This window comes from Uloborus diversus, chromosome 1, assembly GCF_026930045.1.
Source record: "Uloborus diversus isolate 005 chromosome 1, Udiv.v.3.1, whole genome shotgun sequence".
Classification (NCBI taxonomy): Eukaryota; Metazoa; Arthropoda; class Arachnida; order Araneae; family Uloboridae; genus Uloborus; species Uloborus diversus.
In genome coordinates this window covers 245,729,936-245,753,353 of record NC_072731.1, presented here as the reverse complement: position 1 = coordinate 245,753,353, position 23,418 = coordinate 245,729,936, and the positions used below count along the sequence as shown (strand labels likewise).

Genomic DNA, 23,418 nt, shown 5'->3' with positions numbered 1-23,418 from the left:
GAACCCGGATCTACCACTACACCACTACAAGTATAAATTATAAACATTGCTAGTAAAAACTATACTTTTTCCTCCCTAAGATACTCAGTGTCATTGGCCTGGTTGCTCATGCTACGCTCCAGAAGTCACTGCCACTCATGTTGCACTGAATGACTGTGACTTCCTGTGTCACGGTAGAGTGAAACAGACACTGAAGTCACGTTTCACTCTACCGTGCCCAACCCTAGAAACGAACCCGGATCTACCACTTAACCACTACAAGTATAAATTATAAACATTGCTAGTAAAAACTATACTTTTTCCTCCCCAAGATACTCAGTGTCATTGGCTTGGTTGCTCATGCTACGCTCCAGAAGTCACTGCCACTCATGTTGCACTGAATGATTGTGACTTCCTACGTCACGGTAGAGTGAAACCGACACTGAAGTCACGTTTCACTCTACCATGCCCAACCCTAGAAACGAACCCGGATCTACCACTAAACCACTACAAGTATAAATTATAAACATTGCTAGTAAAAACTATACTTTTTCCTCCCTAAGATACTCAGTGTCATTGGCCTGGTTGCTCATGCTACGCTCCAGAAGTCACTGCCACTCATGTTGCACTGAATGATTGTGACTTCCTACGTCACGGTAGAGTGAAACAGACACTGAAGTCACGTTTCACTCTACCGTGCCCAACCCTAGAAACGAACCCGGATCTACCACTAAACCACTACAAGTATAAATTATAAACATTGCTAGCAAAAACTATACTTTTTCCTCCCTAAGATACTCAGTGTCATTGGCCTGGTTGCTCATGCTACGCTCCAGATATCACTGCCACTCATGTTGCACTGAATGATTGTGACTTCCTGCGTCACGGTAGAGTGAAACCGACACTGAAGTCACGTTTCACTCTACCGAGCTCAACCCTAGAAACGAACCCGGATCTACCACTAGACCACTACAAGTATAAATTATAAACATTGCTAGTAAAAACTATACTTTTTCCTCCCTAAGATACTCAGTGTCATTGGCCTGGTTGCTCATGCTACGCTCCAGAAGTCACTGCCACTCATGTTGCACTGAATGATTGTGACTTCCTACGTCACGGTAGAGTGAAACAGACACTGAAGTCACGTTTCACTCTACCGTGCCCAACCCTAGAAACGAACCCGGATCTACCACTAAACCACTACAAGTATAAATTATAAACATTGCTATTCAGTGACACGATAGTTCATGGGAGCGCCACTGATTCAAATTCAGTGACACGATAGTTCATGGGAGCCGAGGCCTATTTACTCCATCTCAGTTTTCGTCACCAAGGGCTCTGGGGTACAAAGGCAGATTTTCGGTTTTTCGGTTAGCTGAATGCAGAGCCCTGGTGTTTGACTCTACTATGCCCAACCCGGGAACCGAATCGGATCTACCACTAAACCACTGCAAGTATAAATTATAATTATTACAAGTAAAAACTATTACTTTTTCCCCCCTAGATACTCAGTGTCATTGGCCTGGTTGCTGAAGCTACGCTCCAGAAGTCACTGCCACTCATGTTGCACTGAATGATTGTGACTTCCTGCGTCACGGTAGAGTGAAACCGACACTGAAGTCACGTTTCACTCTACCGTGCCCAACCCTAGAAACGAACCCGGATCTACCACTAAACCACTACAAGTATAAATTATAAACATTGCTAGTAAAAACTATACTTTTTCCTCCCTAAGATACTCAGTGTCATTGGCCTGGTTGCTCAGGCTACGCTCCAGAAGTCACTGCCACTCATGTTGCACTGAATGATTGTGACTTCCTACGTCACGGTAGAGTGAAACCGACACTGAAGTCATCGGATCTACCACTAAACCACTGCAAGTATAAATTATAATTATTACAAGTAAAAACTATTACTTTTTCCCCCCTAGATACTCAGTGTCATTGGCCTGGTTGCTGAAGCTACGCTCCAGAAGTCACTGCCACTCATGTTGCACTGAATGATTGTGACTTCCTGCGTCACGGTAGAGTGAAACCGACACTGAAGTCACGTTTCACTCTACCGTGCCCAACCCTAGAAACGAACCCGGATCTACCACTAAACCACTACAAGTATGTTGCACTGAATGATTGTGACTTCCTACGTCACGGTAGAGTGAAACCGACACTGAAGTCATCGGATCTACCACTAAACCACTGCAAGTATAAATATGAAGTCACTGCCACTCATGTTGCACTGAATGATTGTGACTTCCTGCGTCACGGTAGAGTGAAACCGACACTGAAGTCACGTTTCACTCTACCGTGCCCAACCCTAGAAACGAACCCGGATCTACCACTAAACCACTACAAGTATGTTGCACTGAATGATTGTGACTTCCTACGTCACGGTAGAGTGAAACCGACACTGAAGTCATCGGATCTACCACTAAACCACTGCAAGTATAAATATGAAGTCACTGCCACTCATGTTGCACTGAATGATTGTGACTTCCTGCGTCACGGTAGAGTGAAACCGACACTGAAGTCACGTTTCACTCTACCGTGCCCAACCCTAGAAACGAACCCGGATCTACCACTAAACCACTACAAGTATGTTGCACTGAATGATTGTGACTTCCTACGTCACGGTAGAGTGAAACCGACACTGAAGTCATCGGATCTACCACTAAACCACTGCAAGTATAAATTATAATTATTACAAGTAAAAACTATTACTTTTTCCCCCCTAGATACTCAGTGTCATTGGCCTGGTTGCTGAAGCTACGCTCCAGAAGTCACTGCCACTCATGTTGCACTGAATGATTGTGACTTCCTGCGTCACGGTAGAGTGAAACCGACACTGAAGTCACGTTTCACTCTACCGTGCCCAACCCTAGAAACGAACCCGGATCTACCACTAAACCACTACAAGTATAAATTATAAACATTGCTAGTAAAAACTATACTTTTTCCTCCCTAAGATACTCAGTGTCATTGGCCTGGTTGCTCATGCTACGCTCCAGAAGTCACTGCCACTCATGTTGCACTGAATGATTGTGACTTCCTGCGTCACGGTAGAGTGAAACCGACACTGAAGTCACGTTTCACTCTACCGAGCTCAACCCTAGAAACGAACCCGGATCTACCACTAAACCACTACAAGTATAAATTATAAACATTGCTAGCAAAAACTATACTTTTTCCTCCCTAAGATACTCAGTGTCATTGGCCTGGTTGCTCATGCTACGCTCCAGATATCACTGCCACTCATGTTGCACTGAATGATTGTGACTTCCTGCGTCACGGTAGAGTGAAACCGACACTGAAGTCACGTTTCACTCTACCGAGCTCAACCCTAGAAACGAACCCGGATCTACCACTAGACCACTACAAGTATAAATTATAAACATTGCTAGTAAAAACTATACTTTTTCCTCCCTAAGATACTCAGTGTCATTGGCCTGGTTGCTCATGCTACGCTCCAGAAGTCACTGCCACTCATGTTGCACTGAATGATTGTGACTTCCTACGTCACGGTAGAGTGAAACCGACACTGAAGTCACGTTTCACTCTACCGTGCCCAACCCTAGAAACGAACCCGGATCTACCACTAAACCACTACAAGTATAAATTATAAACATTGCTAGTAAAAACTATACTTTTTCCTCCCTAAGATACTCAGTGTCATTGGCCTGGTTGCTCATGCTACGCTCCAGAAGTCACTGCCACTCATGTTGCACTGAATGATTGTGACTTCCTGCGTCACGGTAGAGTGAAACCGACACTGAAGTCACGTTTCACTCTACCGAGCTCAACCCTAGAAACGAACCCGGATCTACCACTAGACCACTGCAAGTATAAATTGTAAACATTTCAAGTAGAAACTATACTTTTTCCTCCCTAGATACTGAGTGTCATGAGCCTAGTTGCTCATGCTACGCTCCAGATATCACTGCCACTCATGTTGCACTGAATGATTGTGACTTCCTGCGTCACGGTAGAGTGAAACCGACACTGAAGTCACGTTTCACTCTACCGAGCTCAACCCTAGAAACGAACCCGGATCTACCACTAGACCACTACAAGTATAAATTATAAACATTGCTAGTAAAAACTATACTTTTTCCTCCCTAAGATACTCAGTGTCATTGGCCTGGTTGCTCATGCTACGCTCCAGAAGTCACTGCCACTCATGTTGCACTGAATGATTGTGACTTCCTACGTCACGGTAGAGTGAAACCGACACTGAAGTCACGTTTCACTCTACCGTGCCCAACCCTAGAAACGAACCCGGATCTACCACTAAACAACTACAAGTATAAATTATAAACATTGCTAGTAAAAACTATACTTTTTCCTCCCTAAGATACTCAGTGTCATTGGCCTGGTTGCTCATGCTACGCTCCAGAAGTCACTGCCACTCATGCTGCACTGAATGATTGTGACTTCCTACGTCACGGTAGAGTGAAACCGACACTGAAGTCACGTTTCACTCTACCGTGCCCAACCCTAGAAACGAACCCGGATCTACCACTAAACCACTACAAGTATAAAATATAAACATTGCTAGTAAAATCTATACTTTTTCCTCCCTAAGATACTCAGTGTCATTGGCCTGGTTGCTCATGCTACGCTCCAGAAGTCACTGCCACTCATGTTGCACTGAATGATTGTGACTTCCTGCGTCACGGTAGAGTGAAACCGACACTGAAGTCACGTTTCACTCTACCGTGCCCAACCCTAGAAACGAACCCGGATCTACCACTAAACCACTACAAGTATAAATTATAAACATTGCTAGTAAAAACTATACTTTTTCCTCCCTAAGATACTCAGTGTCATTGGCCTGGTTGCTCATGCTACGCTCCAGAAGTCACTGCCACTCATGTTGCACTGAATGACTGTGACTTCCTGTGTCACGGTAGAGTGAAACAGACACTGAAGTCACGTTTCACTCTACCGTACCCAACCCTAGAAACGAACCCGGATCTACCACTAAACCACTACAAGTATAAATTATAAACATTGCTAGTAAAAACTATACTTTTTCCTCCCTAAGATACTCAGTGTCATTGGCTTGGTTGCTCATGCTACGCTCCAGAAGTCACTGCCACTCATGTTGCACTGAATGATTGTGACTTCCTACGTCACGGTAGAGTGAAACCGACAATGAAGTCACGTTTCACTCTACCGTGCCTAACCCTAGAAACGAACCCGGATCTACCACTAAACCACTACAAGTATAACATTGCTAGTAAAAACTATACTTTTTCCTCCCTAAGATACTCAGTGTCATTGGCCTGGTTGCTCATGCTACGCTCCAGAAGTCACTGCCACTCATGTTGCACTGAATGACTGTGACTTCCTGTGTCACGGTAGAGTGAAACAGACACTGAAGTCACGTTTCACTCTACCGTGCCCAACCCTAGAAACGAACCCGGATCTACCACTAAACCACTACAAGTATAAATTATAAACATTGCTAGTAAAAACTATACTTTTTCCTCCCTCAGATACTCAGTGTCATTGGCTTGGTTGCTCATGCTACGCTCCAGAAGTCACTGCCACTCATGTTGCACTGAATGATTGTGACTTCCTACGTCACGGTAGAGTGAAACCGACACTGAAGTCACGTTTCACTCTACCGTGCCCAACACTAGAAACGAACCCGGATCTACCACTAAACCACTACAAGTATAAATTATAAACATTGCTAGTAAAAACTATACTTTTTCCTCCCTAAGATACTCAGTGTCATTGGCCTGGTTGCTCATGCTACGCTCCAGAAGTCACTGCCACTCATGTTGCACTGAATGATTGTGACTTCCTGCGTCACGGTAGAGTGAATCCGACACTGAAGTCACGTTTCACTCTACCGTGCCCAACCCTAGAAACGAACCCGGATCTACCACTAAACCACTACAAGTATAAATTATAAACATTGCTAGCAAAAACTATACTTTTTCCTCCCTAAGATACTCAGTGTCATTGGCCTGGTTGCTCATGCTACGCTCCAGAAGTCACTGCCACTCATGTTGCACTGAATGATTGTGACTTCCTGCGTCACGGTAGAGTGAAACCGACACTGAAGTCACGTTTCACTCTACCGAGCTCAACCCTAGAAACGAACCCGGATCTACCACTAGACCACTGCAAGTATAAATTGTAAACATTTCAAGTAGAAACTATACTTTTTCCTCCCTAGATACTGAGTGTCATGAGCCTAGTTGCTCATGCTACGCTCCAGATATCACTGCCACTCATGTTGCACTGAATGATTGTGACTTCCTGCGTCACGATAGAGTGAAACCGACACTGAAGTCACGTTTCACTCTACCGAGCTCAACCCTAGAAACGAACCCGGATCTACCACTAGACCACTACAAGTATAAATTATAAACATTGCTAGTAAAAACTATACTTTTTCCTCCCTAAGATACTCAGTGTCATTGGCCTGGTTGCTCATGCTACGCTCCAGAAGTCACTGCCACTCATGTTGCACTGAATGATTGTGACTTCCTACGTCACGGTAGAGTGAAACCGACACTGAAGTCACGTTTCACTCTACCGTGCCCAACCCTAGAAACGAACCCGGATCTACCACTAAACCACTACAAGTATAAAATATAAACATTGCTAGTAAAAACTATACTTTTTCCTCCCTAAGATACTCAGTGTCATTGGCCTGGTTGCTCATGCTACGCTCCAGAAGTCACTTCCACTCATGTTGCACTGAATGATTGTGACTTCCTGCGTCACGGTAGAGTGAAACCGACACTGAAGTCACGTTTCACTCTACCGTGCCCAACCCTAGAAACGAACCCGGATCTACCACTAAACCACTACAAGTATAAATTATAAACATTGCTAGTAAAAACTATACTTTTTCCTCCCTAAGATACTCAGTGTCATTGGCCTGGTTGCTCATGCTACGCTCCAGAAGTCACTGCCACTCATGTTGCACTGAATGACTGTGACTTCCTGTGTCACGGTAGAGTGAAACAGACACTGAAGTCACGTTTCACTCTACCGTGCCCAACCCTAGAAACGAACCCGGATCTACCACTAAACCACTACAAGTATAAATTATAAACATTGCTAGTAAAAACTATACCTTTTCCTCCCTAAGATACTCAGTGTCATTGGCCTGGTTGCTCATGCTACGCTCCAGAAGTCACTGCCACTCATGTTGCACTGAATGATTGTGACTTCCTACGTCACGGTAGAGTGAAACCGACACTGAAGTCACGTTTCACTCTACCGTGCCCAACCTTAGAAACGAACCCGGATCTACCACTAAACCACTACAAGTATAAATTATAAACATTGCTAGTAAAAACTATACTTTTTCCTCCCTAAGATACTCAAGGTCATTGGCCTGGTTGCTCATGCTACGCTCCAGAAGTCACTGCCACTCATGTTGCACTGAATGATTGTGACTTCCTACGTCACGGTAGAGTGAAACCGACACTGAAGTCACGTTTCACTCTACCGTGCCCAACCCTAGAAACGAACCCGGATCTACCACTAAACCACTACAAGTATAAATTATAAACATTGCTAGTAAAAACTATACTTTTTCCTCCCTAAGATACTCAGTGTCATTGGCCTGGTTGCTCATGCTACGCTCCAGAAGTCACTGCCACTCATGTTGCACTGAATGATTGTGACTTCCTGCGTCACGGTAGAGTGAAACCGACACTGAAGTCACGTTTCACTCTACCGAGTTCAACCCTAGAAAGGAACCCGGATCTACCACTAGACCACTGCAAGTATAAATTGTAAACATTTCAAGTAGAAACTATACTTTTTCCTCCCTAGATACTGAGTGTCATGAGTCTAGTTGCTCATGCTACGCTCCAGATATCACTGCCACTCATGTTGCACTGAATGACTGTGACTTCCTGTGTCACGGTAGAGTGAAACAGACACTGAAGTCACGTTTCACTCTACCGTGCCCAACCCTCGAAACGAACCCGGATCTACCACTAGACCACTGCAAGTATAAATTATAAACACTGCAAGTAAAAGCTTTTCTTTTTCCTCTCTAGATACTCAGTGGCGTCATCATTGGCCTGGTTGTTCATGCTACGTACCAGAAGTCCTTCACAATGAAAATTCCGAATTTCGACTTCACTAATGGACAAATCACAGTGAACGGGTACAAGGAAATCACCTTGGACATAAATGCCTTCTCAATGGCGCATACCGTTCTACTTCTTTTGAGCGTCAGTGTATCTTATTTTGTCTCAAACGCAATGCTTTACGGAGTAAATAAACTTTCCATAGAACCGATTCTCAATCACACAATACTGGTAAGTAAATACTGTCGCATTTACTGTACCCCACAGATGACTGAATTGTTTTAGTATATTTTAATTATTATTATTACCATCATCATCCTTATCATCATTCTTCTCCACCTCCACATCATTCTCATCCTCCTCCTCTTTATTATTATTATCATTATCATCATCATCTTCCTTATCATTATTGTTCTCCATCTCCTCATCTTCCTCCTCATTATCAATTATCATCATCACATCATCCTCGTTATCATCATTCTTCTCCACCTCCTCACGATCCTCATCCTCCTCCACATCAGCATTATTATTATACCCCTCTTCCTCCTCATCATTAATATAATTAATATACTTTTCTTCCCCCTCTTCATGATTTATATTATTTTCATTAGCATTATCATCATCATTCTTCTAGTCCTCCTGCTCCCCATCATCATCATCATCGTTATTATTACTGGTATATTTTCCCTTAAGGGCTCTCCTGAATGATGTTGCACTAATTTTGACCCTTCTCCACTTTAGCAAAAAGCGTCACTTTACACCTTTCTCTCCCCTTGTCACATATCACTGTGTCATAAGAATATTGATATTAAAAAATGTGTGATGTTACACTTTTTGTTATCTTCTATCTCTCTTTTGATACAAACTCATATTTTCACGAGCTCCCTCTGCCTTTTAAAGCGTGACATGATTTGTGGAAGACCCCTTATGTTTCGAATTAACATAAAGCGTGATATCCGTCTATGATTTTGAGAGCTTGATTTAGCAGAAGCCGTGAGACCTTTGATTAAAGGCTCTCCAGCCTAAGAGGTCACAGAAAATTATGGACTATGCAGAAAATTATAATAAAATATGATTGTCTTGTCTATTATGATGATTAAAATCAAAAACGCTGCCTAGAATGTATAGAATTTGGAGGTGGGCAATGTGGTTCTTTTTATTGATCCGCTCATCAGAGATTCCTTTGACCCGTTCCCTGAACTCGTTCATTTGAAGGACTTCGTTCATGTTGCGGGCCGCAAGACGTACTCACGTACATTCGAAATGCTTCATTAGATCAGTAATAATCTTTAACGAAAAAAACAACTAAAATTACCTAAAAGTAATAAAATAAGCCTATAAAAAAATCAATCACAAAATATTTTACTTAGGTTTAGCTGTCGAAAGTTCATATGTATATACACCAATAGATCATAACTACATAACGAAAATAATACAACAATAAAAATATCAGTACCTCAGCCGGGGTACCGAACAATTTAATTCCCAAAACAAGATTCAGCTGAACATTAGGAAGCTCCAGATTTTCCCATAGTACCCATGGATAACACCGAAATTTTGCTATTTGCAAAGGCGGGAACAATTCGATAATTGGGAAATTGGCGATCTTAATTCATTGCCTCTAAATGTTTGGCATCAGTGCCCGCACGAGGAGTGTGTTTCGTTTGGATACAGAAATAAAGAAATCTTTCATTTCCGCCCATTCCAAATCAACAAAAGACTCAAATTGATCGGCCACTTTAGCTTCGTTATCGTTGCTGTTTATTAAACTTCAAGCCCTTAAAGCAGTTTGTAACTAGTGTTTTTGTCCAAGTCCAATAATCTTTTTTCTTGACTTCAGTTCGCATTACTCTTAAGGGGTCTAAGGACCTTTAACCTTCAAAACTTTCAACTTTCTGGAAGAAATAAATGTTATGCATAATTTAATTCTGAACTATTTGATACCTTATTTATAACCATACGCAAAAAACTTTTCAAGTTATCGTAAAAATGCGTAACGTTTCCCCATAGAGATTTATGTTAACAGCAGCTGTTTAAGCTTCTTTTTCTCAGGTGCCAGTTTCTCCTTTTGCGTGCGTGATAGCTCAGAAAGGTTCTTATATATTTCCGTAAAACTTATCATGCATGTTTGCCTAGTATATTTTTATGATCTGAACCTGAATTTATTTTTTAATTTATTTATTTTATTTTATTTTATTTATTTATTTATTTATTTTTTTGAAAGTTTAAAAGTTAATAGCTAAATTTTCCAAAATTTTTTGGGCAAAAATATATATATTTTTTAATATTAACTTTCATTTTTGGTTAAAATTTAGATTCAGATCATAAAAATAAACCAGACAAACATACATGCAAAGTTTTACGGAAACATATAAGACACTTTCTGAGATATCACGTACGCAAAACAAGAAACCGAAACCTGAGAAAAAGAGGCTTAAACAGCTGCTGTTAACATAAATCTCTATGGAGAAAGGTTACGCATTTTTACGATAACTTGAAATTTGTTTTGCGTACGGTAATGAATAAGGTATCATACTGTTCAAAATTAATTTATGCGTAACATATATTTTTTCCAGAAATTGAAAAATTTTGAAGGTTAAAGGTCCTTAGACCCCTTAAACTGCTTCTTTTCCTAAAAGAACGATTACATGATTCAGCCAGGTAACACAGGTTACTTTTTTCAATTTTTGCCAAAATTTTAAGTCTCTAAAAGACTAGTCAAATGCTTTTCAATTAAGAGCCATTTTTTATAAGAGTCAGGCAGGTCAGATACATGCCATTTTTGATTTCGCTAAAAATTTTGCAGTGGTTTCTTCGAATGATTTTAGTCGACACATATTTTTTTTTATTCCAAAAAAAATTTTGTGACCCACAAAAATTCCGAAAGTTGGTCCCGACTTAGGATATTTCTCAAATCAACATTTTTTAATATTCAATTACGTCTGGTAATTGAGCATCAGCAAAAGTAATCTTTGTGATTACAACATATTTTGTGCCTCAAATGAAATATATCGTAAATTTAATGGCTGACCTTCAGTGGACCCTGGGAAGGGTGGCTAAACTGTGCCGAAAAACATGAAAATATGTCATGTTTGAGGCCTCCTAATTCCATGCACTGAGGTTCAACCATAGTTTTTTTCAAGCCATTTCTATAATAACCTGCACAAATTATTAAATAGGTTCATTAACTGTATGAGTAATGCTCACTGCTGCGAAAAAACTTCAGTTTTGTCATCGAAATATGATAAAAAGTGTACTTTTTAGGGGCTTGTATCTCAGTGTACTGAGAGTCAGTACAGAACTTGATGCCAGCATTTCAAACTAGAGTGTATGTCGTTTCCCAAACAAGTGACAAAACTATGAGCAATGGTTCTGCAGGCTCATAAAATGCACACGAGTACAAAATTGCATACGAGTTAACGACGCATCCAGTTAGTTGTATTCAAGTTATATGCTTTGTCTTGCATTTTGTTTTTACTGTCCTACTAGTCAGTTAGGCAACCATACCCTTGTTTTATAATGTCATAATGCTGCTTTTATCATAAGTAATTGAAATATGACTCAGTAATTGTTTGCTATCTCGGTAGTTTAGTGAAGAGAAAATAATTTTTGTCACTATAATGTACAACCTAAAATGGAAGAAAATAAGTCATTGTCAAACGAAAAACGCTATCTTAATTACAATATTTAAAACTATACCTAAAACACCTTCAAATAAGTGTTACAAATAACTTACGTTTTTACCGCAATAAAAAAATTTTTTTTTTTCACTTTGTTTCCTGTTTTAATAGTATCAAGGGCGGATACAGAAGAATCTTTTGGAGGGAGCACGGGAAATTGAATACCCCTCCCCCCCCCCGCCATCGATGTTTCATAAAGTTTTGACGACTTTATTTTTAAATGTGCGTGTTTTTTTATTTATTTATTATTATTATTATTTTTTTTAAAGGATTCCTTAAGGTCAATGAATTTACTTCTAAGTACATGAATATTTTGCACTAATATACTTTGAATGTGGACGGAATACATTTTTAACGTTTCAAGCCATTTAAATACTAAACCCAATATAATGTCACCAAGATGATAGACAATGAGCGGCTTTACCTAGGAACACTGTCATAATGATTATAACACCAAGGCAAGGTTATTAAATAAACCCATACCTCTGTTGAGTTTTTTAAAATTAATTTAATCATAACTTCATAACATATATAAGTTTCACTGAAGAATTCAGAAACTATTTCTGAGTGAATTTCAAAACAATTGTTGATTTGTTCTTAAAGCCATGATACAGTTGAGATAACATATTGATACTAAATGCCGTTTCTATTAAAAATCATGGTTTTTCTCAGAAACCATCACATGATTTCTTTTATTTTGCATCTTTTATTAGCTAAAAAAATCTATTATTTCGCAAATAGGTTCCCAGATCAAAAGGACTCTTTTAGGTGCGCCTACACATTTAAAAAAAATGTTAATCATTGATTCCATCAAAGAAGAATTAATGGACGAATCGCGATAATGCGGTCTCTTGAATTTGAAGCCAATGAGTTAAATGTATTCTGCAACTCTGGGCTCTGACTCCAGTAATACTTCTTTAGCAAACAAAAATGCTTTTATTCAAAATATGCTGTGTGTGTGTGTTTTGTGTTTAGCTACGTAAAAAAAGTGCAAAGGAAAGGTCAGTTAAAAAGATATAAATAAAATAGTGAAATTAATTAATCCTTTTTTGGGGGTGGGCACGTGCCCCCTGTGCCCCCCCTAAAATCCGCTACTGAATAGTATAAAGTATGCGAATAAGCATAATCACTCTTTTTGCAAGTCTATAACTCTTTTATGGCAAGTTTTTTACCATACTAGTTTTTTAAATGGTATCTGGAACATTTTATGTGATGATATACTACATGGAACAAAGCAATATTGTAATGATAAAATAATGGTTTAAAGGAAAATGTGTGAAAAATAAATACATTTTTTACATTTTTTTTAAAAAGAAGTTTGGAGGAACACTCTTTTTTTTTTTATGAAAAAGGTGATTGTGAGGTGAGAGCATAACCATCAAGAAAGTGTGAATTATATCAACTTAGTAATCTTGAGTTATGTGTAAATAAAATAAGGAATTGGAAAAAAAATGGATTTCATCCAAAACAGATTGTTTCTGAAGTTCAACTTAGAGAAAGTAGTCGAAGTCAAAAAAATATTTCTGCTGTTAAAGGCAAGGCCCTACTAACTAAAAGTGAGGCCCACGGCCCACAATGCTTTGGAGGTCCCCTCTAGCACTTTGAGACAACGCAAAATGATGTTAAAATAATGTTTACCATTTACTTAAAAGAGGATTTTTTATTATTTTCACAAAAACACATGACTATTTAATGCTATGCATAAGTTTTTTTAAAAAAAATTCGGAGCCCTCAGAAAGATGGGGCCCCAGGACCAAGCCTAGTTGGCCTGTGCCTTAATCAGTTCCTGGTTAAAGGTAAAATATGTTCATTCCATCGAATAAAATACAGTAAAATTATGACTGATATTCGAAACGATGAGAGATTTACAGTACGAATTGCTTAAAATAAGCCTATAATCAACTACTTGTACAACTACTTCTGAAATTAAATGCAGTGTAAAGTAAAAAATGCAAATTTGCATGAACTTTGTGTATTTTATTGTACCCCTCTCAAATTAAATCTCAATATTCACCATAGTGCCAACCCTGGGGGAAAGTTTAAATCCGGATACGTTGATTGAATTGAAAACTGAATAGTTCATTTTACTGTTTTGAAATACGCATTGTGTTCTTGAAAAGAACTGCCCAAGTTTTGTCACTTGTTTGTGAAAATACGCATACTCTACTTTGAAAAGCAGGTATCCATTTCTACACCGACCCTCAGTGCACTGAGATAAAGACATATGAGAACTGCACTTTTTAGCATTTTTCTGTACCAAAACTGCCATTTTTCTTGGTGCCATTTTTTTTTTTTTTTTTTACAAATCTGCGATGTAACTAATGAGGGTATTGAATAATTTTTACATATTTTTACACAAATTACGTATAAAAACCATGCTGGGGCCTCAGTGCATGGAACCGGGAAGCCTCAAACATGACACATTTTCACTTTCTTCGGTCCAGTTTAGCCACACCTGCCAGTGTCTACTGAAAGTCAGCCAGAAAATTTACAATGTATTTAAATTTAGGTACTAAATGTCATATTGTCAACACAAGAATTTTTTTGGCGGATGTTCAGTACACAGAAATAATCGAATTAAAAAAAACTCTGATTTGGAAAAACCTCTACGTCGGGCTCCACTTGATGAATTTTTACAGGTCACCAAAATTTTTTTGGATTAAAAGAAAAAATACGAGTTTTCTAAAATCTTTAAAAGAATCCACCATAAAAATTTGAGCAAAAAAGGTGTATATCCGAACACCCATTTCTGCCCGTTCTTATAAAAACTCACTCTTAAATTGTATCTCGTCAGCCACGGAAAAAGTAGTCCGATCGGCTATTTTTCACACAATCTTGCAACACTTTGAATTAAGGAGTATTCCTATAAAAACAAAATTGCACTCCTCATACAAGTTGATAAGGAAAGCAATGTGTTAAAGGAAAAGTAAACTTTTCTTTCTTTCTTTTTCTGCATTTTGGTGCATAAAATTCAACTCGTAAACTCACTCGAACACTCGAAACACTTGTACTCTAAACTTACTGGAAACACTCGTAAAAACTTCGACTTTAAAGCAGTACATTTGAGATATGGAGACAACTTTGCGTTCAAAACATTGGGACCGAATGAAAATTTCGAGATAAAGGAATATTCGAGTTGTAAGGGTGCAACATAATTTTAAGAACAAAGGATTTTTTTGCGAAGTCACAGCGACCTACTTCCCTTCGGGTCGCTCCTGGGCATTACTAATCATGCGTTAGCTCCAAGGCCCGACTAACTAAAAGTGAGGCCCGAGGCCCACAATAATTTGGAGGCCTCCTGAAGGCTATTATTTAAAAAATATGTGAATTTTTTGTATAGTTGTAAAGCAATGCATAATTCTTTAAGTAATTTGGGGCCCCTTAGGAGTTGTAAAGCAATGCATAATTCTTTAAGTAATTTGGGGCCCCTTAGGAAAAGGGTGCCCCAGGTCCAGGCCTAGTAGGCCTGTGAGGTAATCAGGCCCTGGTTAACTCTCCTGTATTTAAAATTTTTCATGAAGCTGACTACATTTTTTAATTTCTTCTCATTCGTATAGATGGCAGCAGCAGGAAAATATCGTTAAATTATTTTGTATTGAGATGCTTAGCATATGCAGTGGCGTAGCTAGGGAGGGGCGGAGGGGGCGGTCCGCCCCGGGCGGCACTTCTTAGGGGGCGGCAATTTAAGACTTTGGATGCGAAAAAATATAACGCGTTTTCCCAATAATTGAATCATGCTTTTGATCTACTACAGGAGGCAAAAAAAAAAGTCTTCGAATTGTAAGGTTTTTCTTGTAGACAGCTCAGCAGTATTGTTTGTTTTTTTCTCTTTCTTCGTCTGAAGCTACAGACTGAGGGAGGTGGTAGTGTGAAGTCAAGGGACCATGTTTTTTAGCCTACTTTCCCAGTAAAAGTCAGAAAAAGAAGAAAAAAGCACGAAAGAAGGCTTAATGCATCTTAAAAATGTCAAAAAAAAAAAAAAAAAAAAAAGTAAAAAAAGTTAATTTGAATTTTGACATCTTGAATTCAAATTGTTTTTCGCAATCACGAGTGTGTGTATGTAGGCATGTGTGTTTGTGTGTGTGTGTGGGGGGGGGGTGTTTGTGTGTACGGGGTATGTGTGTTTGTGTCTGTGTGCTGGCATAAGTATGGGGGGGGGGGGTATGTGTATGTGTGTGTAGGCATGTGTGTTTGTGTCTGTGTGCAGGCAGGAATGTGTGGGTAGTTGTGTGTATGTGTGTGTATGCATGCGTATGTGTATGTCGGCATATGTGTTTGTGTGTGGGGGGGGGTGTTTGTGTGTACGGGGTATGTGTGTTTATGTCTGTGTGCTGGCATAAGTGGGGGGGGGGGTATTGTGTGTGGGGGGGTATTTGTATGTGTGTGTAGGCATATGTGTTTGTGTCTGTGTGCAGGCATAAATGTGTGGGTAGTTGTGTGTATGTGTGTGTATGTATGCGTGTGTGTTTGTGTGTGTATGTGTTTGTGTGTGTAGTTGTATGTGTGTGTAGGTGTATGTGTGTATAGGTGTATGTGTGTATGTTTGTGTGTGTGTATGTGTGCGTGTGTGTGTGTAGTTGTGTATGTATGCGCGTGTGTGTAGGACATGGATGCAACCTGGAGACGGCTTTCGCTATAGGTGCAGCATCGTGAGGAGCCCGCCTGTCCACGGTGATGGTGCAGAGGGTGGCGGTGGGAAAATAAAATGATAGGACATCAAAAACAGTCAAATGAAAGCAATAAGCAATCGTGATTGCCCAAAAAAAAAAAAAAAAAAGAAAAAAAATCAAAAATAAATAAAATAATTAAATAAATACTGAAAAATTAAAATTGGAAAGTAGGGTATTGAGATGGGGAAAAATGTCTGTCTGTCTGTCGGTCCGTCGGTCTGTCTGTCTGTCCCCCCCCCCTAATAACTTTTGAATGAATTGTCCGGTTCGAACAGACTTTTTTTTGTTCGAAAGATCTCGGCGAGGACAACTCATTCCCATATTCCACTTTTTGATTTGAACTATTTTTTGTTCAATTTTGAACAGTTCAAAAAAACTTAACATTAGCGCCTACGGGGAAACTGAAAGTCAATGTAGATTCCGTAGTTGAAGGCTGATTTATTTCAAACAAATTTTGTTGGAAATAGCCCTTGACGCCAGACTCCGAGAATCTGGAGGCACCTGACTCCGACTCCGACTACTGTGCCCGACAATTAATCGGACTCCGACTTCGTAGCTTTGGCAAAAATTTATACACGGAGGACAAATTACTGACTCCGATTCTTGGATATTCGTCTCCGACTCCTTTATCCCAAAATGAGATTGACTCCGACTCCGCAGCTTTGGTTTTCACTCTGAAATAATTATTGTTGATATGATTTGTTTTTATTTTCACGCTAAAGTTTTAATTTAGGTATTCAGTTTTCGGCGAATAAACTCGAAGTCCTTTATGTTTCTACATAACGATATGCGCAGACGATTTTTTTTTTTTTGAAAATGAAAAGTATTTCTTTAAGTTGACATTTTATTGTTTTTATTTATTTTGGTAAGTGCATTAATTCATTTAAAAAATTATTTTTGGCAACAGGGGAAAAAGAAACGATTTTTTTTTTGTTGATATGATGTATTTATTTTAACAAGCTTATGAATTTTAATTATTATTCTTTCGTTTTGAAAGCTCTTAAAGAATTTTTTTTAAAGGGAAAAAAGTGTATTAGCTTCTTTGTTTAAAAAGTGCTGCTTTTTTTTTTACGCATCTAATTTTTTTTTAGATGTGTGAGGAATACTTTATTCCTAGAAATTAGCAAAGATATGTTTGAAACAATTTGCGATTTTAGCTATTTTTTGAGAATATTGATCAGGTACTAGAAAGTAGTATGGATATACGGGAAAGTAGGCTCGTATAGTTCTAGACAGAACTTCTTGCTTCTTTTCTTTTTCCTATTAAAGTAAACTATTACGGAGGAAACAATCAATTTCATAACCTTTCGTTACATGATGAAGCTACCACTTGATTTTAAGTAAGTTCCTAGGAAACCACCCTTTATTTATTTCAAAAAACAACACTTTTTTGAAAGGAAAATGCAACGAGAGTAAAAGGAGAGAGGTCTCAAATGGTGACCGATTTCTTGCTCATTTTCAGGATAGCATTATCTGTTTCAACAATTGCTTTGATTGGTCATTGACTACAAAATTTTCACTAACACAGAATGAATTTTATGTTCGTTTTATTAAAAGATTTATTCACAACTCGAATAATAATTGCTTGTACTACTGTATTATATCAACTAATTCCTTTATACAATGATTTTCACATTTAGTCATTCATTTTAAGGAAACGTTTTTAATTAGTAAAACGGTATCTAGGCAAAGCCTTTCACATCTCGACCTCTATTAGTGAAAAAAGAATCATCCAAATTTGGTAATATAGCAGTACCGGATCTAGGGAAGGGGAGGGCGTGAGTCTTGCTCGTACCCTGGGTGGCAACTTCTGAGTTTGTCAAACATTAGGTGAGTAGCTCGAGCACGGATTCAAAAGAGAATTATAACCCCCTTTGAGAAACCAAATTCTCTCCCAAACTTCCTCCCCCAACCAAACCCCCTGAACGCTCTCATAACGTTGTCCGTCAAACAACGGCTAAAGTCGCGTTTTTAGGACGTCGTTTTCAAAAAGTTACGAGGGGAGACGGAAAAACCATCTGACTTCCCAACATTTTTGAAAACATTTGGAAACTTATGCCGTCAAAGATAGCCTACAATTGCGTTTTTGAAACTTCGTCATCGAAAAATTTCCTGAGAGCTCCTGAACGTTCCCTATTTTCTGAAACGTCATCAAAAAAAAAAAAAAAAATTGATTTCAAGTTTGAAAATATTTTGGGAGGAAAATCCAGTCTTTGTTGGAGTTAGAGAAGCCCTTATACCAAAAGATACAGATTACATATGCGTGTTCAGTTTAGTTGAAAAACTTTCCAGACAGCAGCGCCGAATCTTTCCCAATCTCTTCACGTATCCATTCAATTTCGGTAAATTTCCTTAAGAAGTCCCGACCCCCTAACGTCAGCAAAAAAAGCATACAACTGATTGTTTAACTTAAAATCTAGAGGGAGCTTCAAACCTCTTTTCTATAAGCGTTACTAAAAATTCTTAAAATTCCGAATTTTGACTTAACTTTTGGAATGTTTCGGTGGGGCTCTAAATTCCTTTTTGTTTTTCTGCTGCAAGAAAAATAAGAAGCAAAAATACTTTTCACTCTTTATTGTGTCATTTATTTCCCATCATAAAGTGCGGCAAATTGAGGAGCCGCCCCGGGCGGCAGAAAGTGTAGTTACGCCACTGAGCATATGTAATTTTTTCTTCTCTCCAAATCTTAGTAAATATAATATATACTGTAAAAGTACTTACTTTCGCGAAATTGTAATTTTCGCGAGTCCGACGCAAACGCGAAAATTTAAATCTCGCGAAATATTCTAACTGCACATAATAGATAATCAAGATAATTTGGTTCTGTTCAAATAGAGTTCGCACAATTTTCAGCCTGAGAAAACGTCAATAATTTTGTTTTCGCGAAATTATGGCTCAAAAACGTGATTTTGCAGTACAAAGCTTCAAAGGAACACAGGAACAAACACAAAAGGGCAGCTACTAGCACTTGCTACCACCATACTAAGGAAACATGACCAAATTTCTGAAAAAGAAGACCTATCATAAAAGTTAAAATCAAATTCAATAAAATTAAAGAAATTGCACCATTATTAGACATTAATTTCTCCTAATTAGTTCTCAGAGGACCACGATTAGTTGATTGAGCAAATAACATAAAATACAATGGGAAAGACATAGCAATAGTGTTGCTTTCTACTTCCTTTTACAAAAAAGGAAGCATTGCATTCGCGAAAAAATTTTCACTCAAAAATCGACCTTAATTTTCATTTTACTCAACCCCGAATGAATGTTGAGCTTTTCTTTCGATTCGACCACACGTGAATAAGTGCCTAAGAACGTATAGACACGCGAAATATCCATTTTGATGATTACCGAATTAATTACAACGAGGTTTCTCGTGACATCTGTATGTGCGTATGTATGTCGCATTTACTTAAGAACGGTATGTCCTAAAAAGTTGAAACTTGGTACGTAGACTTCTAATGTGGTCTAATTGTGCACCTTCCCTTTTGGTTGCAATCTGGTGTTTCTAAAGGGGTCTTTTGCCCCCTTTAGGGGAGAAATCATTGTTGTAAACTCAAGTGGTGTTATTATTTGGCGGACACTTGGCGATATATCGCCAGTCTTTCGGTCGCCAAGTATTGTCGCAAACTTGGCGACAAATTTGTTGATTTTTTTTAAAAATCTGATTTCAATTTGGTCACTGTTGGTGATATTTAAAAAGTAAACTATTGAATCACATTAAAATTGCAAGTAATGGAGAAATGATATTACATTGGAGTAAAAGGAAGTCATGTGATGCATCAGCTCGTTTTATTTTACTTTTTAACTAATATTACTTATTTTCAACCACTTAAAATGAGACGGTTCTCATGAAATGAGACTCTTCTTACAGAATATTTGTATAATTTTAGAATTTCTTTCACTAGACTACGTATTGAGAGCCAAAAAATGCTACTAAAGTGAACTCTTAAATAATAAAGATTAAATATGCATTCAAATACCTTCCCAGTAAATGTGACCTTCCATGTACGTTAAAGGTGACTGGTGTAGGCTTAATATTTTGTGATCCCAAAGTCCTCCAAATTCGCATTGACCTCTTATCCCGCGCCGTACGGTGATCGGCGATGCTGTATGGCAGCGGTCGGCAACCTAAACTTGACTGAAGATAGACTTTCTAAGTTTGGTGAATACAAAGATCGACTGGTTGGGGGGGGGGGGGATACACCATAGACTTAAACGGCTGTGTTACACACAGAGTTGAGACTGTGCTGCCTACAAATTGCAGGTTAACTCTTATCTAAAAGGACTTTGATATTTATTAAATAGTTGCCTTAAACTGCTAAAATAATGTTATGGGAACGTTATTAACTCAGATCAAAATATTTTCAGACAACAGTGCTGCTTGTTTTAAAATTGATAAAAAATCCTGTAAGTATAAGTGATACATATTTTTTCCAAATAACTATCGATTTCAACGCTAAACCCAGAGTTGCGGAATCAGAAGAAAAATGACAGACTCCGGAAATTTTAGAACTTTCAAACTCCTGATTAAACTTAATTTTGTACCATAAAATAATGCTTAAAATAAATGGCACTCTGACTGAAAGCAAAATCCAAAGTTTGGCCACGATCGACTGGCCCCGAGATCGACCGGTCGATCGCGATCGACGGGTTGCCGACCGCTGCTGTATGGTAATTCTAAAGTGCCGTACTGATAGATAGGGAATAGTTTAGTAAAGTCTAGTGTGCTTATTAACTCTTGCAATGATAAAGAAAATTCATTAAAATAAATTAGATTGAAACATAATTATTTTTTAAATTTCGATCCTTATTCCGAAAAAACTTTTTTCACAACCTTAATGGGCAATGCCACTATCACGAGTGGGATAATCAAAGTCGATAATTTCACCGATAATTTGTTTTAGATCTAAACATTTTAATTTTACAGGAGTAAGCACATATTTTAATCGTTACATTTGATACAAAAATACTCCCGACACAGTATTATTTTTAACCCCCGACACACAAAGGAAGGGGGTTATAAGTTTGACCTGTCTGGTGGCACTCTAGCGCCTAAACGGATGGACCGATTTCGAGGAAAAACTTTTTTTATTCGAAAGGAGAGTTGACCAGGAGTGTTCTTAGCTAGGTTTGCATCTTCGGATGACATTAATTAACGAAGATATTAATTAAAAACCTCTAAAAGGTTTTTTACGACTTTTTGCAGTGAAGACGTATTTAAAAACCTAAGAAGTACCAATATAAAGAGTAATTTTTTCTGCGTCTGATAGAATGTGTTTGGATTTTCCATGCCATATAGAATTCGAATTGTAATGTTTTTTAAAAACAGATTTTAAATGCGTCGTAGCCTTTATTCAAGCGATTGGTAACCGAATTCATTGTTGGCTGACAACAAAGAGTAAAGAAATATGCAATTTTTGTAATTTCTTTACTCTATAGATGATACATAGAGTAAAGAAATAAACACTTTACACCATAGAGTACAGAAATGTAATTTCTTTATTCTATGGGCTGACAAGAACATTAAAAGCAATTATTTAAAATTTTTATCTGTTGCCAGTTTCTATTTGTTAACGAATAAAATACTTGTAAATGATTTTCAATATTATAAGGCTTTAAAAATAATTTTCATTTTTCCCTCTTGATTCTACATTTGAGACTCAGTCGGGTTTTTTTTTTTTAAATAACTTTAGTTATTTGTTATTAAATGACTTTGTTACTTAAAATTTAATTCATTTGCATGAGTTACGTGTGGGACATCTAAAGTCAACCTCTTGCAGTTTATTGATGCATGCATTATTTAATATTTTTGCTTTATTAATATAGCAATGACGAAACAAATTGTAGGCTTTGACAGCTAAGGTTCCAACATAAAGAAAACATATCTCATTTTTTAAGAAATTATTATTTAAACCATTGAAAAAAAAACTTGTCTCGGGACTCCAAAGTGAATAATATTATTAAAACACCAGGTTAACATCCCCCAGAAAAATTCCTGTCTGAGCTAGTGCTAGGGGACATTTCAGAAACCCTTGCTCGACACGTATGGTGACTACCATTGCTTTGAATCGTATATTTCTAAAATGCCTTTCGTACATGTCTAAAAGAATTCTTTGTCTTTATTCAGATTTTACTGCAAGATGTAGTCTTTTGTGTACTAATGCTTGTCGGTGGAATAGCTACGATAGCGTATCACCGAGCAGAAGGTGGAAAACAAACGGAACTCCTTATAGCAGCGGTAAGATAATGAAACATCTAGCCGAAAATGTCATTATTTATTTTATATCATTTGTCTTTTGACTAGTGCTTAATTCCGTCAACCATTTTCGCCAAAATTTCACCGATCGCGCGATGGACTGCCAATGATTTAGTCGTCAAACGTACTCTACTCATTTTGTAAAACCTTTCATATGAAGATTTTTTGTCCCACGCTCAGCAAGATTTTACTATTTTAATTTTAATTAGACGAAATTTCTGTACCTCACGGCCAGAAGGACGCAAGTCACATTATGGTAATTTTACAGGAGAGAAAAAAAACTTTTTTCTGGCGCATGCAAAGGATGGGACGCGCGCTCTTTTAACCCTGGTAAAAAATTGAAAAGGATGTTTTTTTCCCCCTTTTCTTTTTTTTCTTTTTTTTTTACGAATTACGTTCACATGGCTCGATGCAGAATAAACTTCTACATACAATGCACTAATAAACGGAATATCGAAAGTTTTGGACTTACGACCGTCTGGCTCTGAGCTAGAGTTTTGGTTTTTGACAAAATGGTGGACGGAATAATACGTATGTGCTTTTTTACTTTTAAGTTGCTCGTAACAATTATTCACTAGCCACTGTTCGCAACAGACTTGTAAAACTGGAACTCATTTTCGATTGATGCTAGTAATTTGTTTTGTTGTTTGCATATAATGCAAATACATATATATTTTAAAAATATTTTAAGTTTGGAGATGAATTAGTCATTTTTTCAAGTACAGTAGACCCTCGTTTTACGCGGGGGCTACGTTCCACGGC

General features: G+C 38.1%; 1 protein-coding gene across 1 annotated transcript in view; it reads left to right on the top strand.

The window, feature by feature from the left end:
• Positions 1-23,418, top strand: part of LOC129226408 (uncharacterized) — a 37,272-nt gene that overhangs the window by 6,271 nt on the left and 7,583 nt on the right. The window contains exons 2-3 of the mRNA XM_054861011.1: positions 8,012-8,275; positions 22,528-22,638. Of these exons, the coding sequence (XP_054716986.1) occupies positions 8,012-8,275; positions 22,528-22,638 (375 nt within the window). The remainder of the gene's footprint in view (positions 1-8,011; positions 8,276-22,527; positions 22,639-23,418) is intronic.